The following is a 15,851-nucleotide window of genomic DNA, read 5'->3' on the forward strand; positions in this document are numbered from 1 at the left end:
AAGGTTTGGCTGATCGGAACGAAATTGTCCTCAATAGATAGCCCAGAGCAAGGGAAATCACAATAACCTGGAAAAGGGGAGTGCTTGAAAATGTGGTCATTTGGGGTAGAAGAGATCACAAGTATAGATTGGAATTGGGGTGGGGGGAGGGGGGGTTGACCTGAGGTTGTGGTAGCTGTCTTGAACCCCGAGAGGGAAGAATGGGACTGAGGAAGCTTTCATTCATAATATTCTTGATTTTTATATTTTTCATTCATAAAATTTTCATCTCAATATTAACTTCATTAAATCTTTGTTACCTTGGCATTCTGCGAAAGGTTATGTTTTGGTCGCTGTGTATTTATTTATTTGTGAATATGTGTGTTTGTTTGTTATTCGCATAACTCAGAAAGTATTAAACCGAATTGCATGAAATTTGGTGGGATGATTCGTGATTATCCAAGGACGATTTGATTAGATTTTGGGAGCGATCGGGTCAAAGGTCAAGGTCAAGGTCATGAAAAGGTTAAAAACAAACTTTTGAGCATAACTTCCTTCATAAGACAGCTATCGACATGCAGCCAACGCCATATTGTTCCATGACGAAATATCTTTCAGGTACGTGGTGTCAGATTTGACGTGACGTCATCAGAAGTGCGTCAAAATGACGTTACAAGATGACGTAAATTTTCAATTTTTGACCTCATCAGTTTTGATCATACCGTTTTGTAGGACTTACCTTAAGGACGTCAACACCAAATTTGATGTCGTTCGGACTGACCGTTATGACGTCATTGACGTTTGAACATAACTTTTTTCAATTGTGGCTAAAATGTCCTGATATTTTATATTCAAATATCTATGTCATTTGTAAAGGAAATTGTCCCAAATCCAGGCATTATGATCAGTACCAAAATATCTGCTTATTTATGAACAGGTTTTGTAAATTAACTCTTTGGTCAAGGTCAAGGTCACACTCAAGGTCAAAATATACTTGTAGGCATAACTTCAGATCTAATAGAGCTATTGACATGAAACCAATGTTAAAATGTTCCGTGAAATAAGAGCTTTCAGGATGGTAGTCCGCGATTGGTAGTGACGTCATTGGAAGTGCGTCAAAATGACGTCACAAGATGACGTCATTTTTAAACTTTCGATTTTTTTCAGTGTTTATCATTCCATTTTGTTGGACTGCCCTCAATGACGTCTAACACCAAATTTGACGTCCATCGGACTGATGGTTGTGACGTCGTGGACGTTTTTAAATGACGTTTTTCAAATGTGCCCGGAAAAAAGTAGCGGCGGCGAAGGTATGCGCTCTACCGAGTGCCCATTCTAGTTTTGAATATGTTTTAGTGCTATATCTCCCTACAAATTACATCAGGGGTGAATAACTGAAAGAAAATTATTCAGAAAAGAAAAGAAAAGGAGTAGTACGACGGGTAAGAAGGGAGGTCGGGAAAAATGAGGAAGAAGAGGAAAAGAGAAGGAAAATAGTTTGGAAAACAGGTCACAAAAACAATCATTTTGAGTAATTTGAAGCCTTGCACAATATGATCACCAACAGTGATGTACAATCAAATGACTATCCTTTTGCTTTGTAAAATAAGGTGATCCTTGTACTGTGACTCAGATTGTGACTTTTCATCTCCTGGATTGTATGCACAGGGTGATATTGGACAGGTTGGGGTACAAGGGCATACAGGACCGCAGGTGAGATCATCCTGGCTGTGTATTGCTTTGGAGGCAGGCTGTAATTTCCATTATTATTTTGATTTTATTATTGCAGTGCATGTTGTTAAATGCCCTTTATATAATTTTATAATGGTGTTGTACTGATGTTTCTGCAGGGAGAGATGGGATCAGAAGGAGACAGAGGAAAGGTAAGGTAGACTGTACATCAATATTGTATGGAGAAGTGACATTTTGTTGCTTCAGAACAGCTGATTTTTGGTTCATGGTGTAAAAGAAACCAGGAACATAATGATTAACCTACTCAGATTTTTTTTTCCTGCTTGCATAATTGTTCAAAACACAAATATAACCTTTGACCCTGATATCTGAACTTTCCCTCCATCCACTACTGCCCCCAATCCTCCCCATTCTCAACCACAGATGGGACAGCGCAGCCTACCCGGTCCACATGGCCAGTTGGGGGCGAGAGGTGGGCCAGGATCACCTGGGAAGAGGGGTGAGATGGGGCAGCCAGGTGATACTGGGAAAAGGGGAGAGCGAGGAGAACGTGGTCATCTTGGACCTCCCGTGAGTTGTATGATTCAAGCCAAATATCCAAGTATACTCTTTCCCAGTAAATATTCACCCCTACTGTCATGTTATGATCACTTAACAAGATCATCCTCACTTTCTCTATTGCCATCCTGATGTTAGAATTATTGTGAATATAAGAAAAACGTTTCTTTCTTCAACTTCAACATAGTGTCCAAATGACCTTGCCAAATGATGTCCCTTCCTGATCTATAATCACCATGTAAGGCCATTCGGTGCGATCAATATTGAGCTTCCCAATGAGATCCTATTTGATAAAAGGGAGCAAATTTTAAATGACCTTAATTATGAGAAGTAATAGGAGAAAGTGCTAAGATAAAGTCAAACTTCTTGAGAATCCTGGGAGTGCAACATAAATTTGGACATCATTAACAAAGTAGTTATGTGAAAGATTTAAATAATTCCTTCATTACATCAAACCTTCTTTCCCTTTTATTACCTCCTTCATTTCCCAGTTGCATCTGTAATGTGTATACGGCCCCTTATTAGGCCTAGCAATTTGTAATGGACTGAGTTAAGGCTTCAAGAAGCATACAGATCATGATTAAGTGTAATTTCAACTCCTAAAGCAAAAATACAATTATTGTAAACAAGGGTCCAACATTGTTTTAAGAAACTTTTGTAAACTTCATTTTGGATGCAGCCTGTGGCTGCTGGTTGCAATATTGATTGGAGCATCGTTGTGCCGCTGACAGTGCCCCCCCCCCCCCCCCGTAAGTTCAGGAACTTGGCCAGGGTGCCCCAAGATAGCTCGCCTACTCTTTTTGAAGGACACCGTGGATCTTTAAGGTCTACCGACCAATGTTGGTACATGAGACACACCCAGTGTAACATCCATCCGAGGGACATTACACGCATTGATGCCTTGCTCTACCTGCAAGACACCAGATGTGTAGACCAAGACCAGATGGAACCAAACAGTGGAGAAGGATCTAATAGAAGCTGGAATTAATACAGAAGAATCACAACATCTCGTCCAAGATAGGAAAGGGTGGAGAGCTGTAGTTTGGGCTTTGTCCTGCATAGCAGTGCAAAGATAAGGAAAAAAGAACATCTTTGCGGTGTGGAAACTATTGTCTTTGCATCATCAATATGCTAACTATAAGGATGCACTACAATATAATAACTTAAAGTCCACTGAAGACATCCTTTGGTGAGATGTATAAAAATGTCAATTGTGATTACTTTGTGGATACTCAAGGGACAGGAAAAAATGGAAAGAAGTTGGGCACCGTATGAATGCCCAGAGCAAGCATGGCCACAGAGGATAAAAATGGACTCATTTGACCAAGGCCTTGCTGATAACAAACACATAGAGTTAAAGTTATTCTGATGGCTCAAATTTATACCTGTATGTATTACCTGCAGTAATTTTTTTTTTCAGAGACGAGAATGCTCATGGAAGATCTTGATAAGAGCACATGTTCAATAATGAGACTTTTATCAGATTTGCTAATCACAATTAAATGTCTCTTGCTTACCCAATTTACCCTAAGGGTCCACCTCTGGATGATTCTGTCGTGGAGGAACTGTGCCGACGGGTTGTGACCGATCAGGTGTCCCGTCATGCTGCTGCTCTGCGCCGTGCATGTTCCGATGCCTGCGGACCTGGTGGGCAAGGCCCGATCGGAGCGACGGGTCCACCGGGAGATCCGGGTCTCCCGGGCAACGCAGTAGGTCTTGCATCGTGTGATATTTGCCAACAAATTTGTGCTTTCATCTTTGTCTGGGTATTTTGGCTAACTTGTAGGAAAGCAATTTATAATCTTTCGTTATATCTGAATAGGTATGAAGCATTAAACTATTCCAGATTGTCGATGAGAACAGGGTGCCGTGTGTGCCGGCATAGGAGTACCTACTCCAATTACTTTTCTTTGGGAATGCGTAATGTAATGTTGTTTTTTAAAAGTAGTTTGATTATCATTATTTTGTTGAAATGTTTTTAATTTCGCCATCTATAAATCTTAATAATCATATTGTGCCATGAGTTATGAAAACTTAAACAGCATTTTACAATGGTATACAAGTAACTTCAATGCAAGTGGAGGCCAATCGGCCCAACAAGCTGGCACAATCATACCAACATTTTAGTACTCCCTTATTCCGACTACTTCACCAGATACCAATCCAACTCAATTTTCTTACTATCCACTGACTCCACTGTCAGTACCCTTGTAAGGGGGGGGGGGGGACCACTCCATGCATTCACCACTGTCTGAATGAAAGATCCTTGCCTTACTTCTTACTGTACTAAATCTCCTCTTCTTTACTCTTAAACTGTCACTCCATTTTCATGTCACTTTCAATTAAAAAAAAAGACCGTTTTTACAGCCATTTTTCCCTGCTGTGCAGGGGTTGGGCTTTTTTTCTTGAGGCAATGTTTGTATGGCCGGATGCCCTTCCTGACGCCAACCCTGGTCGCCTCTTACGACACACAGGGATATGGTACACCTTTTCTAACCGGGGCATACACCGGGACCAGTACACTGGTACTCATTTCGCTGACCTCGGAAGGATGACAGGCTGAGACAACACCCTGGTGTTAATTCAGCAGCCAACGGGGCTTGAACTCAGGACCCTGGGATCCCAAGCCGCCACCCTAACCACTAAGCCAACACCAGGCTTTTGTCACTTTCAATTCTGCTGAAAAATTATTCTGCACTTATTTTCTCTATCTTTCATCACCTTCAACATCTCCATCAGATCCCCTCACAATAATCTCCTTTCCAGTGTAAAAAAAAAAAGATCCTCTCTCTTTCTGCTGATCCTCATAGTTAACCTCCGCCATCTTCGAAGATGGATGGAGGTTACTCTTTTCACCCCTTTCTGTTTGTTTGTTTGTTTTTTGTTTGTTTGCTTGGGAACAGTATTACGGAAAAACTCCTCGACGGAGTTCGACGAAACTTGGTGGGGGGTTAGGTATGGTCCAAGGATCATGCCATTAAATTTTGGACTTGGTCCCCCCCCCCAAAAAAAATTGTTAGAGAATTTTTTTTTTTTGCATTTCTACATGTTGTACGTGATTTCCAACCCCCCCCCCCCAAAAAAAATCGTTTGAGAAAATTTTTTTTTTTACACTTCTACATGTTTTAAGTGATTTCCACCCCCCCAAAAAAAATTTAGAGAAAAAAAAATTTTTTTTTTTGCATTTATACATGTTTTAAGTGATTTCCAACCCCCCCCCCCCAAAAAAAAATAATTATAAGAGAAAAAAATTGTTAGAGAAAAAACTTTTTTTTTGCGTTTCTACATGTTTTAAGTGATTTCAAACCCCCCTTCAAAAATAATTGTTAAAGAAAAAAAAATTTTTTGCAACTTTTTTTTCAACAAAATTTCGATTTCTTTTTTTTGCATTTCTACATGTTTTAAGTGATTTCCAACCCCCCCAAAAAAATTGTTTTTGCATTTCTACATGTTTTAATTGATTTCCAACCCCCCCCCAAAAAAAAAGAATTTTTTTTTACACTTCTACATGTTTTAAGTGATTTCCACCCCCCCAAAAAAATTTAGAGAAAATTTTTTTTTTTGCATTTATACATGTTTTAAGTGATTTCCAACCCCCCCCCAAAAAAAATAATTATAAGAGAAAAAAATTGCTAGAGAAAAAACTTTTTTTTTTTATGCGTTTCTACATGTTTTAAGTGATTTCCAACCCCCTCAAAAATAATTGTTAAAGAAAAAAAAATTTTTGCAACTTTTTTCAACAAAATTTCGATTTCTTTTTTTTTTTTGCATTTCTACATGTTTTAAGTGATTTCCAACCCCCCCAAAAAATTACCCCCCCAAAAAGAAATTTTTTTTTTGCATTTCTACATGTTTTGAAGTGATTTCCAACCCCCCAAAAAATAATTGTTGGAGAAAAAAAATTTTTGCAACTTTTTTTTCAACAAAATTTTGATTTATTTTTTTTTGTATTTCTACATGTTTTAAGTGATTTCCAACCCCCCCCCCCAAAAAAATTGTTACCCCCCCCCCAGAAAAAAGGAAATTTTTTTGCATTTCTACATGTTTTAAGTGATTTCCAACCCCCCCAAAAAATGGTTAGAGAAAATTTTTTTTTTTGCATTTCTACATGTTTTAATTGATTTCCAACCCACCCCCCAAAAAAAAGAATTTTTTTTTTTGCGTTTCTACATGTTTTAAGTGATTTCCAACCCCCCCCCCCAAAAAAAATAATTGTTCGAGAAAAAAAAAAATTTTGCAACTTTTTTTTCAACAAAATTTTGATTTCTTTTTTTTTTGCATTTCTACATGTTTTAAGTGATTTCCAACCCCCCCCAAAAAAATTACCCCCCCCAAAAAAAAAGGAAAAATTTTTTTTTGCATTTCTACATGTTTTGAAGTGATTTCACCCCCCCCCGCAAAAAAATTGTTTTTTGCATTTTTGCATGTTTTAATTGATTTCCATCCCCCCCTCCCAAAAAAAATAATTTTTTTTTTACACTTCTACATGTTTTAAGTGATTTCCACCCCCCCCCCAAAAAAATTTAGAGAAAATTTTTTTTTTTTGCATTTATACATGTTTTAAGTGATTTCCAACCCCCCCCAAAAAAAAATAATTATAAGAGAAAAAAATTGCTAGAGAAAAAACTTTTTTTTTTTGCGTTTCTACATGTTTTAAGTGATTTCCAACCCCCCCTCAAAAATAATTGTTAAAGAAAAAAAAATTTTTGCAACTTTTTTTTCAACAAAATTTCGATTTCTTTTTTTTTTTGCATTTCTACATGTTTTAAGTGATTTCCAACCCCCCCCAAAAAAATTACCCCCCCCCAAAAAGAAATTTTTTTTTTTTGCATTTCTACATGTTTTGAAGTGATTTCCAACCCCCCAAAAAATAATTGTTGGAGAAAAAAAATTTTTGCAACTTTTTTTTCAACAAAATTTTGATTTCTTTTTTTTTGCATTTCTACATGTTTTAAGTGATTTCCAACCCCCCACCCACAAAAAAATTGTTACCCCGCCCCCAGAAAAAAGGAAATTTTTTTGCATTTCTACATGTTTTAAGTGATTTCCAACCCCCAAAAAATGGTTAGAGAAAATTTTTTTTTTGCATTTCTACATGTTTTAATTGATTTCCAACCCACCCCCCCCCAAAAAAAGAATTTTTTTTTTGCATTTCTACATGTTTTAAGTGATTTCCAACCCCCCCAAAAAAAGAATTGTTAGAGAAAAAAAATTTTTTCAACTTTTTTTTCAACAAAATTTTGATTTCTTTTTTTTTTGCATTTCTAAATGTTTTAAGTGATTTCCACCCCCCCCAAAAAAATTACCCCCCCCAAAAAAAAAGGAAAAATTTTTTTTTGCATTTCTACATGTTTTGAAGTGATTTCAACCCCCCCCCAAAAAAATAATTGTTGGAGAAAAAAATTTTTTGCATATTTTTTAAACAAAATTTTGATTTCTTATTTTGCATTTCTACATGTTTTAAGTGATTTCCAACCCCCCCCCCCAAAAAAATTGTTACCCCCCAAAAAAAGAAATATTTTTTTTTTTGCATTTCTACATGTTTTAAGTGATTTCCAACCCCCCCCCCCAAAAAAAAAATGTGGAGAAAAGAACTATAACTGTCAGCACTGTTGACATGATATTTAATGAATAAGATACAAGGTTCACTTGAGTGACCCAGCAGTATTGGTGGCGGAGGTTTTGCACTCTCCCGAGTGCTCCCCCTCTAGTTTAGTCTTGATCATCCTGGGATCAATCTATTGTTGCAACTTCTGGTTGCCATTCTGGAGAAGAAGATTTTTAAAGGATTATTATTCAAAATTTCATATCTGCCAGAGCATGTGACCTATGTCATTGCAATTTACATGCTATATTCCCCAAGGATAGTAGATCATATGTACCGAGTTTCGGATAGATTTGGTGAACCATTCTGGAGAAGAGTATTTTTAAAGGTTTTTATTTTCAATCCAACATTACTGCTGAACCATATGACCTATGACATCATAAATTTACATTCTGCCTCTAATTATGTAAGGGAAGGCGCTTGTGAAGTTTTGTACGAATTGGATAAGGTTCATTTTCTATCGAAGATAGCTGCTAAACCATGAAACTTATGACATCATAATTTTCCGCTATATGCAGCCATGGGGTGATGTGATATTTGTGAAGTTTCACCTCAATCGATGAAGCGGTTCAAGAGAATTGTTTTTTTAAGATTTTCATTCAATCCAATATGGCTGCCAGACCATGTGACATAAATTAGTAAACACCCTGGTATCCCCAAGACTTGGGGAACGTGTGTGAAATTTACTCTCGATTGTCCAGCCATTCTGGAGAAGATTTTTGAAGGTTTTTGGGTAAATCCATATGGCTGCCAAACCATGTGATGTATGACGTCATAGGATAGGACCTTTTGTCCCTCATGGGTAGGCAGTCATACCTGTAAAGTTTTGCCTTGATCTGTTCAGCCATTTTGGAGAGAATGATTTTTGAAGGTTTTTTTTTCACCAAAAAAGGCTGCCGAACCTCATCACTGATGACATCATCAAATTTTTTTCAATCGACCAATTTATGCCTGGATGACCCCCTCCCCCCCCCCCCCCAATTTTCATACTGATCGGATGTAACGTTCCACTTATTATTTTATGACGTCATCACGAATGCACCTATGACATTAAAAAAATCACACTAATTTCAAATAGAGATAGAGGTCCAAAGTTTTTCCTTTTTCCAACATTGCTGCCACAACACCACATGACCTACGACATCATAATTATTATTAAAACATTCTACATGAGTATACGCTCCGATGTTGATATTTTTGTGTCGATCCGACATTTGATTGCAGAGAAAAACATACTCGCATTCTATGCGGACAAACAAACGAAAGAGATGTCGTGCACAGCACGATAGTTGCGAAATCCAAAAAACAAATTTGACCTTAAAAATAATTGGTGGTTGAATTCATTGACCAAAGATGCAAATCCGTCCATCCATTGGGACCATACTCTGTGCAGTGTTGTTGCTGCCAAAGCAGTCTCCTTGGCCATCCATCCATCCATTGGGACCATACTCTGTGCAGGGCATTGGTGCTGTCGAAGCAGTCTCCTTGGCTATTGAGCACAATCCTGGATGGGTCGCCACTTCGACACAGGATACCAGAAAGCTGGCACTCATTTTGACAACCTCAGAAAGATGACAGGCAGAGTCAACTCTACCTGGTATTAATTCAACGGAAAAAGTGGGATTTGAACTCAGGATCCCAGGATCCCAAGCCCACCACCCTAACCATAATGCCAACACCAAGCATAAAATATGCAAATACTCTTCAAGTTTCAAGTCAATCAGATGAAAATTGACAATTTTAAAAATACCAGCCAATGTTGTCCTTTTGGCCTATGTTGACCAAAAATAGTAGGTGGTTGAATTCAGTGACCTGATATGCAAGTCCTCTTCAAATTTCTAGTCAATCGGTTGAAAATTGAGGATTTTAGAAATTTCACAAAAGTTGTTTACCTTTGACCTATGTTGACCTTTTGGCCCACGTTGACCTCAAACATTATTGGTAATTTAATTTAATGACCAAAAGTACAAATCCTCTTTAACTTTCAAGTCAATCAGATGAAAATTGACAATTTTAGATATTTTGGTCGTTTTCCTTTTGGCCAATGTTGACCTCAAAAATAATTGGTGGTTGAATTCAGTGAACTGATATGAAAATCCTCTTCAATTTTCAAGTCAATCGGATGAAAAATGGGGATTTTATAAATCGCACCTAATTTGTTAACCTTTGACCTATGTTGACCTTTTGACCTCAAAAATAATAGGCTTCTTGCTTATGATGAACTCTACCATGTGGTGAGGTTTTGTGAAGATCTGATTGAAATTGTGACCTGCAGGTGATTGACATACATCAAACAGACACACAGAATAACGCACAAGACCAATATGCTTTAAAAATCTTCGATTTTCACAAGGAACAACCAAACAAATAGACCCAAATACAATAACCTCTCCTCGAGCGACGGTAATAATGACCATCGACCTCGTGTCCTGAGTTCCGCCATGTTAGTTCGAGCCGTGAAAAGAATAGACTGACATTTTGTGGTCTCTGTTGCTTGATATATATTTTAATTGTATAGCACTAATTTCCCATTTGAATTCCTCTTTCAGAGAACTCTCTTGAAAGGTAAATCTTTGTGTTTGTGGTTTCTATGTAGTGTGTGTGTGTGTGTGTGTGTGTGTGTGTGTGTGTGTGTGTGTGTGTGTGTGTGTGTGTGTGTGTGTGTGTGTGTGTGTGTTACCACAAAGGAACTTGGAACAGGCCCTGGTGCCTCAGTCAAAATTCTCCACTCACAAGTGCTCATGCAGGAGATAGATGTGTGTATACTCTGGTGCGTGTGTGTGTGTTCCTGTGTGTGTGGTCATTAAGCATAACATATCATTCTCTTTGCTAACTCCCCCTCTTCCCCTCACCTTTCTCTTTTTTTCACTCTTCCTCCCTCCTCACTCTCCTCCCTCCATTCCCCCTCTCTCTCATCTACTCCCTCCTCCTCTCTCTCTCCTACCTCTCTCCCTCTCTCTCCTACCCCTCTCCCTCTCTATCCCACCCCTATCCCTCTCTCTCCTACTCCCCCTTCCTCTCTCTCCCACCCCTCTCCATCTCTCTCCCACCCCTGTCCCTCCCCTTTTCCTCTCCCTCCAAACCCACTCCCTCTCTCTCCCTCCAATCCCTCGACCTCTCTCTCTCCCTCCCCTCTCCTCCCATTTCTCCCTCCCATCCCTCTCTTTCCCACCCTCTCCCTCTCTCCCACCCCTCTCCCTCTCTCTCCCTCTCTCTCCCACCCCTCTCCCTCGCTCTCGCACCCCTCTCCCTCTCTCTCCCTCTCTCTCTCCCACCCCTCTCCCTCTCTCTCCCAACTCTTTCCCTCTCTCTCCCTTTCTCTCCCTCCCACCCCTCTTCCTCTCCCATGCCTCTTCCTCTCTCTCCCTCTCTCTCCCACCCCTCTCAATCTCTCGCCCACCCCTCTCCCTCCCCTTACTGCATTCATATCTGTGACATGTGCTTTATAATTCTGGGAATTTTTAATCATTGAGTGCTTCATTTAGTCAGTATTAAGTAGTGCTTTACAGGTAGATGTAAGGGATTAATTAATATTACTTATTAAATACCTTTCTGTATCCTGTCATACATTGATTTCACCGATTAAACAATAGACTGGACAAATTATTGTCCATTACTCTTTTCTATCATGCTACCCTCCAAGTAATTGGTGCACTCGTGTTAGTGCCACGAGAAAGTACGTAATAATATATGAGAATCATGTATGTGCTATTTGTGCACTCAGCTGTGGAGGCACTCTGTGAAGGGTTTGAAACAGCAAAGCACTTACCTTACGTAGGCCTTCTTGGTTGCTTTATGCAGCTTCTTCGGCGAGAAGAACATGGGAGGAGTCAATTTATTTTTATAACCTTAGCCACCTGGGTTTAGTTGATAAGGGGAGAGCTGATTGGCTATTCACTGGCGATTCCTTCTATTCACAGGTGAGAGATGTGGGTGGGTCTTTTGTTATATATATATATATATATATATACACACACATCATACACTGATGAGCCAAAACTTTATGACCACTGACAGGTGAAGTGAATAACATTGATTATCTTGTTACAATGGCACCTGTCAAGGGGTTAGATATATTAGGCAGCAAGTGAACAGTCAGTTAAAGAAGTTGATGTGTTGGATGCAGGAGAAATGGGCAGGAGTAAAGACCTGAGCGACTTTGACAAGGGCCAAATTGTTATGGCCAGATGACTGGGTCAGAGCATCTCTGAAATGGCAAGGCTTGTGGGGTGCTCCCGGTCAGCAGTGGTGAGTACCTACTGACAGTGGTCCGAGGAGGGACAAACCACAAACCGGCGAAAGGGTGTTGAGCGCCCAAGTCTCATCGATGCACGAGGGCAACAAAGGCTATCCCGTCTGGTCCGAACCGACAGAAAGTCTATGTGGCACAAGTCACAGAAAATTTTAATGGTGGTCACGGGAGGAATGTGTCACAATCCACAGTGCATCGCCCCCTGCTGCGTATGGGGCTGCATAGCCGCAGACCGGTCAGAGTGCCCATGATGACCCCTGTCCACCGTCGAAAGCGCCTACAATGGGCACGTGAGTGTCGGAACTGGACCTTTGAGCAGTGGAAGAAGGTGGCCTGGTCCGATGAGTCCCATTTTCTTTTAGATCACGTCGATGGCCATGTACGTATGCGCTGTTTACCTCGGGAAGTGATGGCACCAGGATGCACTGTGGGAAGACGACAATCCATTGGAGGGAGTGTGATGCTCTTGCCAATGTTATGCTGGGAAACCCTGGGACCGGCCATTCATGTCAACGTCAATTTGACACGTGTCACCTACCTAAAAATCCTTGCAGACCAGGTACACCCCTTCATGGCAATGGTATTCCCTGATGGCAGTGGCCTCTTTCAGCAGGATAATGTGCCCTGCCACACTGCACGTATTGTTCGGGAATGGTTTGAGGAACATGATGAAGTGTTCACGGTGTTGCCCTGGCCTCCAAATTCTCCAGATCTCAATCCGATTGAGCATCTGTGGGATGTGCTGAACCGACAAGTCCGATCCACGGTGGCTCCACCTCGCAACTTATAGGAGTTGAAGGATCTGCTGCTAATGTTTTGGTGCCATATACCACAGGACACCTTCAGGGGTCTTGTAGAGTCCATGCCTCGGCGGGTCGGCGCTGTTTTGGCAGCACACAGAGGACCAACAGCATATTAGGCAGGTGGTCATAATGTTTTGGCTCATCGGTGTATATGTGTATATATATATATATATATATATATATATATATATATATATATATATATATATATATATATATATATATATATATATATATATATATATATATATATATATACATACACATATCTGCTCCATTATATATCGATGCTTTTACTGCTCAGATCCAATAAGCATTCAGGAAAAAACATCAACCACTCTTCACCATCGATACACCCCCTCTCCTCCTTCATAAACAGTGGGATGTGACCTACAGGCCAACACGAACCCCTAATGGTGGATCATATCTGATTTTAGTCCTTTTTTGTTGTACATATTATTAGGGTTTGGGATTGTGAGGGGAGTTCTCAGACCCACTTCCCAGCCAAAGACCCTGAAGCCGACGAACTGCAGATAACTCCCTGGCATGATGGTTTGCTAAGCAACCACAAACACTGTCTGGGACACTTAATTTGGTAGGGTCCAGTGTCAAAATTCCGCTTTACCTTCCCAGCAAATTAATCACCCCAGATAAGGACTATGCTTCCCCATGCTCCATTGCTATTGATCAAAATGGCCGAGCGATACCGTAAGTGGAGCATTGGCTAATGGCTGACCATAACAAAACGGCAGGGCTGAACTCCCTGTCACAATCCACATGCTATGTTCTAACCAATCGAAGAAGATGATCAGGCAGTTTGGAAAACAGTTTATAAAGATCAACAAAAGCATGTAGCTACAAGCAGTATCACAGAAGAAAACTTTTACCCCAAGCACAAGAGCCCAGTCTTAGTCAGTCACTTGGTTCTACAACACAGGCGCCTCAGTCGTCTAGAAAAATGAGATAAGAAAGAGTAATAGACAGAGGAGTGAAGTAGGTGGGGTGTGGTGTTGACCCTGTCCTCACCTGTATGTGAGCCAGAAGGCTCACGTGGTAACAATACATGATGAAGGTGGGGTTACACAAGAAGGCTCACACAAGGTGTGTGGTGTGGGTGAGTGAGAGGTGCGGGTGAGTGTGGGGTGAGTCCTGAAAAGGACTGTTGTGGATTAGTCGATGAGGTGCATGCGGTGGGAGGTGAAAGAATGTAAGGTGCGTAAGGTATGTAAGGAGACAAGTTAGCTCTGAGGAGAACTGCTGTTGATTCTCTTGATCCTCGAGAGTTTGTGGTTGGATTTAACAAAGTCAGCATGTGAGGTAATTTTCAATGAGGAGGTGGTGACCGCTGCTGGGAGCCTACATCTCTGTGCTCGTTCCATGACATTCCCAGCGCTCGTTTCCTGAAGTTCCCACGGCTCGTTCCATGGCGTCCTCAGTGCCCGGTCTGCTTGGTGCTCAGCACCCGTTCCACAGCATCCTCAGTGCCCGTTCACTGTCCCCCAGGTGTGGAACTTGGTGTGGTTCATTCCTTGAACTCCTTGGTTCTCCATTCTCACCACCTTGACTTTGACTCCTCCAACTCAAATCTCCAACTTCTCTCCTAACCACCCTCCTTTCCACTCCCTTACAAGTCTCTTAACCACTCTCTATTCCAACTTCGTCTGCCGGGCATTTTATTTCCCTCGCTTGCGTCTTCAACGTCCGCCTTCTACTATCTATCCACTTTGATTGGTTGGCACTGTGTGATCCAGTTATCGTGATTGGCTTGCAGGTATGCGGGGTGGGGGGGGAGGTTGGGGGCAGGGAGGGAGCAAACCGCTGGTGCCAAGGCAGTCTGGCAATGACATGACAATGAGTCTGATGTTGATGTTGCCGCCGTGCCAGGCCCAAATTTGTTGCAATGCAGAACACTGTGCCAAGTGCATACCATTGAAGCGTTGCCAGATAGATTTGTGTGGTTTGCGGAGTGAATGTTGCACGTGGTTTGTCTCAAAAGAGTGTAGAAGTGCTTTAGAATTAGTCGTGTTTAAGGGAGTTTGAGAAAGAATGGAGTTTTGAGAAAGGTTTGGAAGTTAGGAAAATAACAACAGGATAGTTCTAACGACACTCACAATGCATCTTTCCTTTCCACTGATACGAGGGGAGAGGTAATTTAGTGAGACAATACACTTCCTCTGTTGATCATGATGATGTGTATGATGATCATGCTTTGATTATTGCATGATCCCTGATCTGTCACTTAAATAGAAGTGTAAAAAGGTTTAATTATCACCATTTATCATTTTGTGTGACTGTTAAGAAAATGGAAGAGCAGGAGGAATCAGAGAAAACTATATAGCTTTTCTCAGGTACGAATGTAATTCAGTAATATTATTTAATAATTTTTCGAATATATTTTTTAACTTGAAACACTTTATGAAGAAACAAGTAAACATCAGTACAATATGTGTTTTTACATTACATAAAAAGGTATAAGGAGACAATGGCCAAAACACAGCATAAGGGATTTCAATGGGAGTAACTCAGCATCATATGAGACATATTATACTGTGCTCCTTCCTTTTTGACATCTGCCAGGGTGATCCAGGCCTGGTTGGATTTGATGGACAGCCAGGTGTGCGAGGCTTGACAGGAGAGCAAGGTCCTGAGGGTGATGTTGGCCTAAAAGGTACTATTTGGCTTTGATTTTGGGTGCTTAGAGGATAGGAGCAATCGTTAATCCAATTGGGTATACCATGATTATCTGCATTGTTGAACACTTTGATCCAACAGTGGTGGAAGTGTGAATATTGCATGCACCAAATGAAACACTGTGTCGATACTTCTTTTACAGGAGAAATTGGTGTTGCAGGAGTTAAGGGTGAACAAGGCTTAGGCCGAGCAGGTGTGCTTGGGCCCCAGGGAATACCAGGTAAGAAAGAAATATTGACAATACTTAATGGGATATTTAGTTTGAGGATCA

General features: G+C 40.6%; 2 protein-coding genes across 2 annotated transcripts in view; both read left to right on the forward strand.

Annotated features, from left to right (window-relative positions):
* LOC147026068 (uncharacterized) overlaps positions 1-15,851 on the forward strand; it is a 155,475-nt gene that overhangs the window by 127,938 nt on the left and 11,686 nt on the right. The window contains exons 23-28 of the mRNA XM_085881096.1: positions 1,648-1,692; positions 1,830-1,862; positions 2,095-2,241; positions 3,762-3,938; positions 15,467-15,557; positions 15,723-15,800. Coding sequence (XP_085737222.1) covers positions 1,648-1,692; positions 1,830-1,862; positions 2,095-2,241; positions 3,762-3,938; positions 15,467-15,557; positions 15,723-15,800 — 571 coding nt within the window. The remainder of the gene's footprint in view (positions 1-1,647; positions 1,693-1,829; positions 1,863-2,094; positions 2,242-3,761; positions 3,939-15,466; positions 15,558-15,722; positions 15,801-15,851) is intronic.
* LOC147026071 (uncharacterized) overlaps positions 1-15,851 on the forward strand; it is a 182,631-nt gene that overhangs the window by 1,759 nt on the left and 165,021 nt on the right. The window lies entirely within an intron of this gene.

The sequence above is a fragment of the Eptatretus burgeri genome, chromosome 5 (assembly GCF_056783735.1).
Source record: "Eptatretus burgeri isolate ZD-2024b chromosome 5, Ebu_testis_v1, whole genome shotgun sequence".
Classification (NCBI taxonomy): Eukaryota; Metazoa; Chordata; class Myxini; order Myxiniformes; family Myxinidae; genus Eptatretus; species Eptatretus burgeri.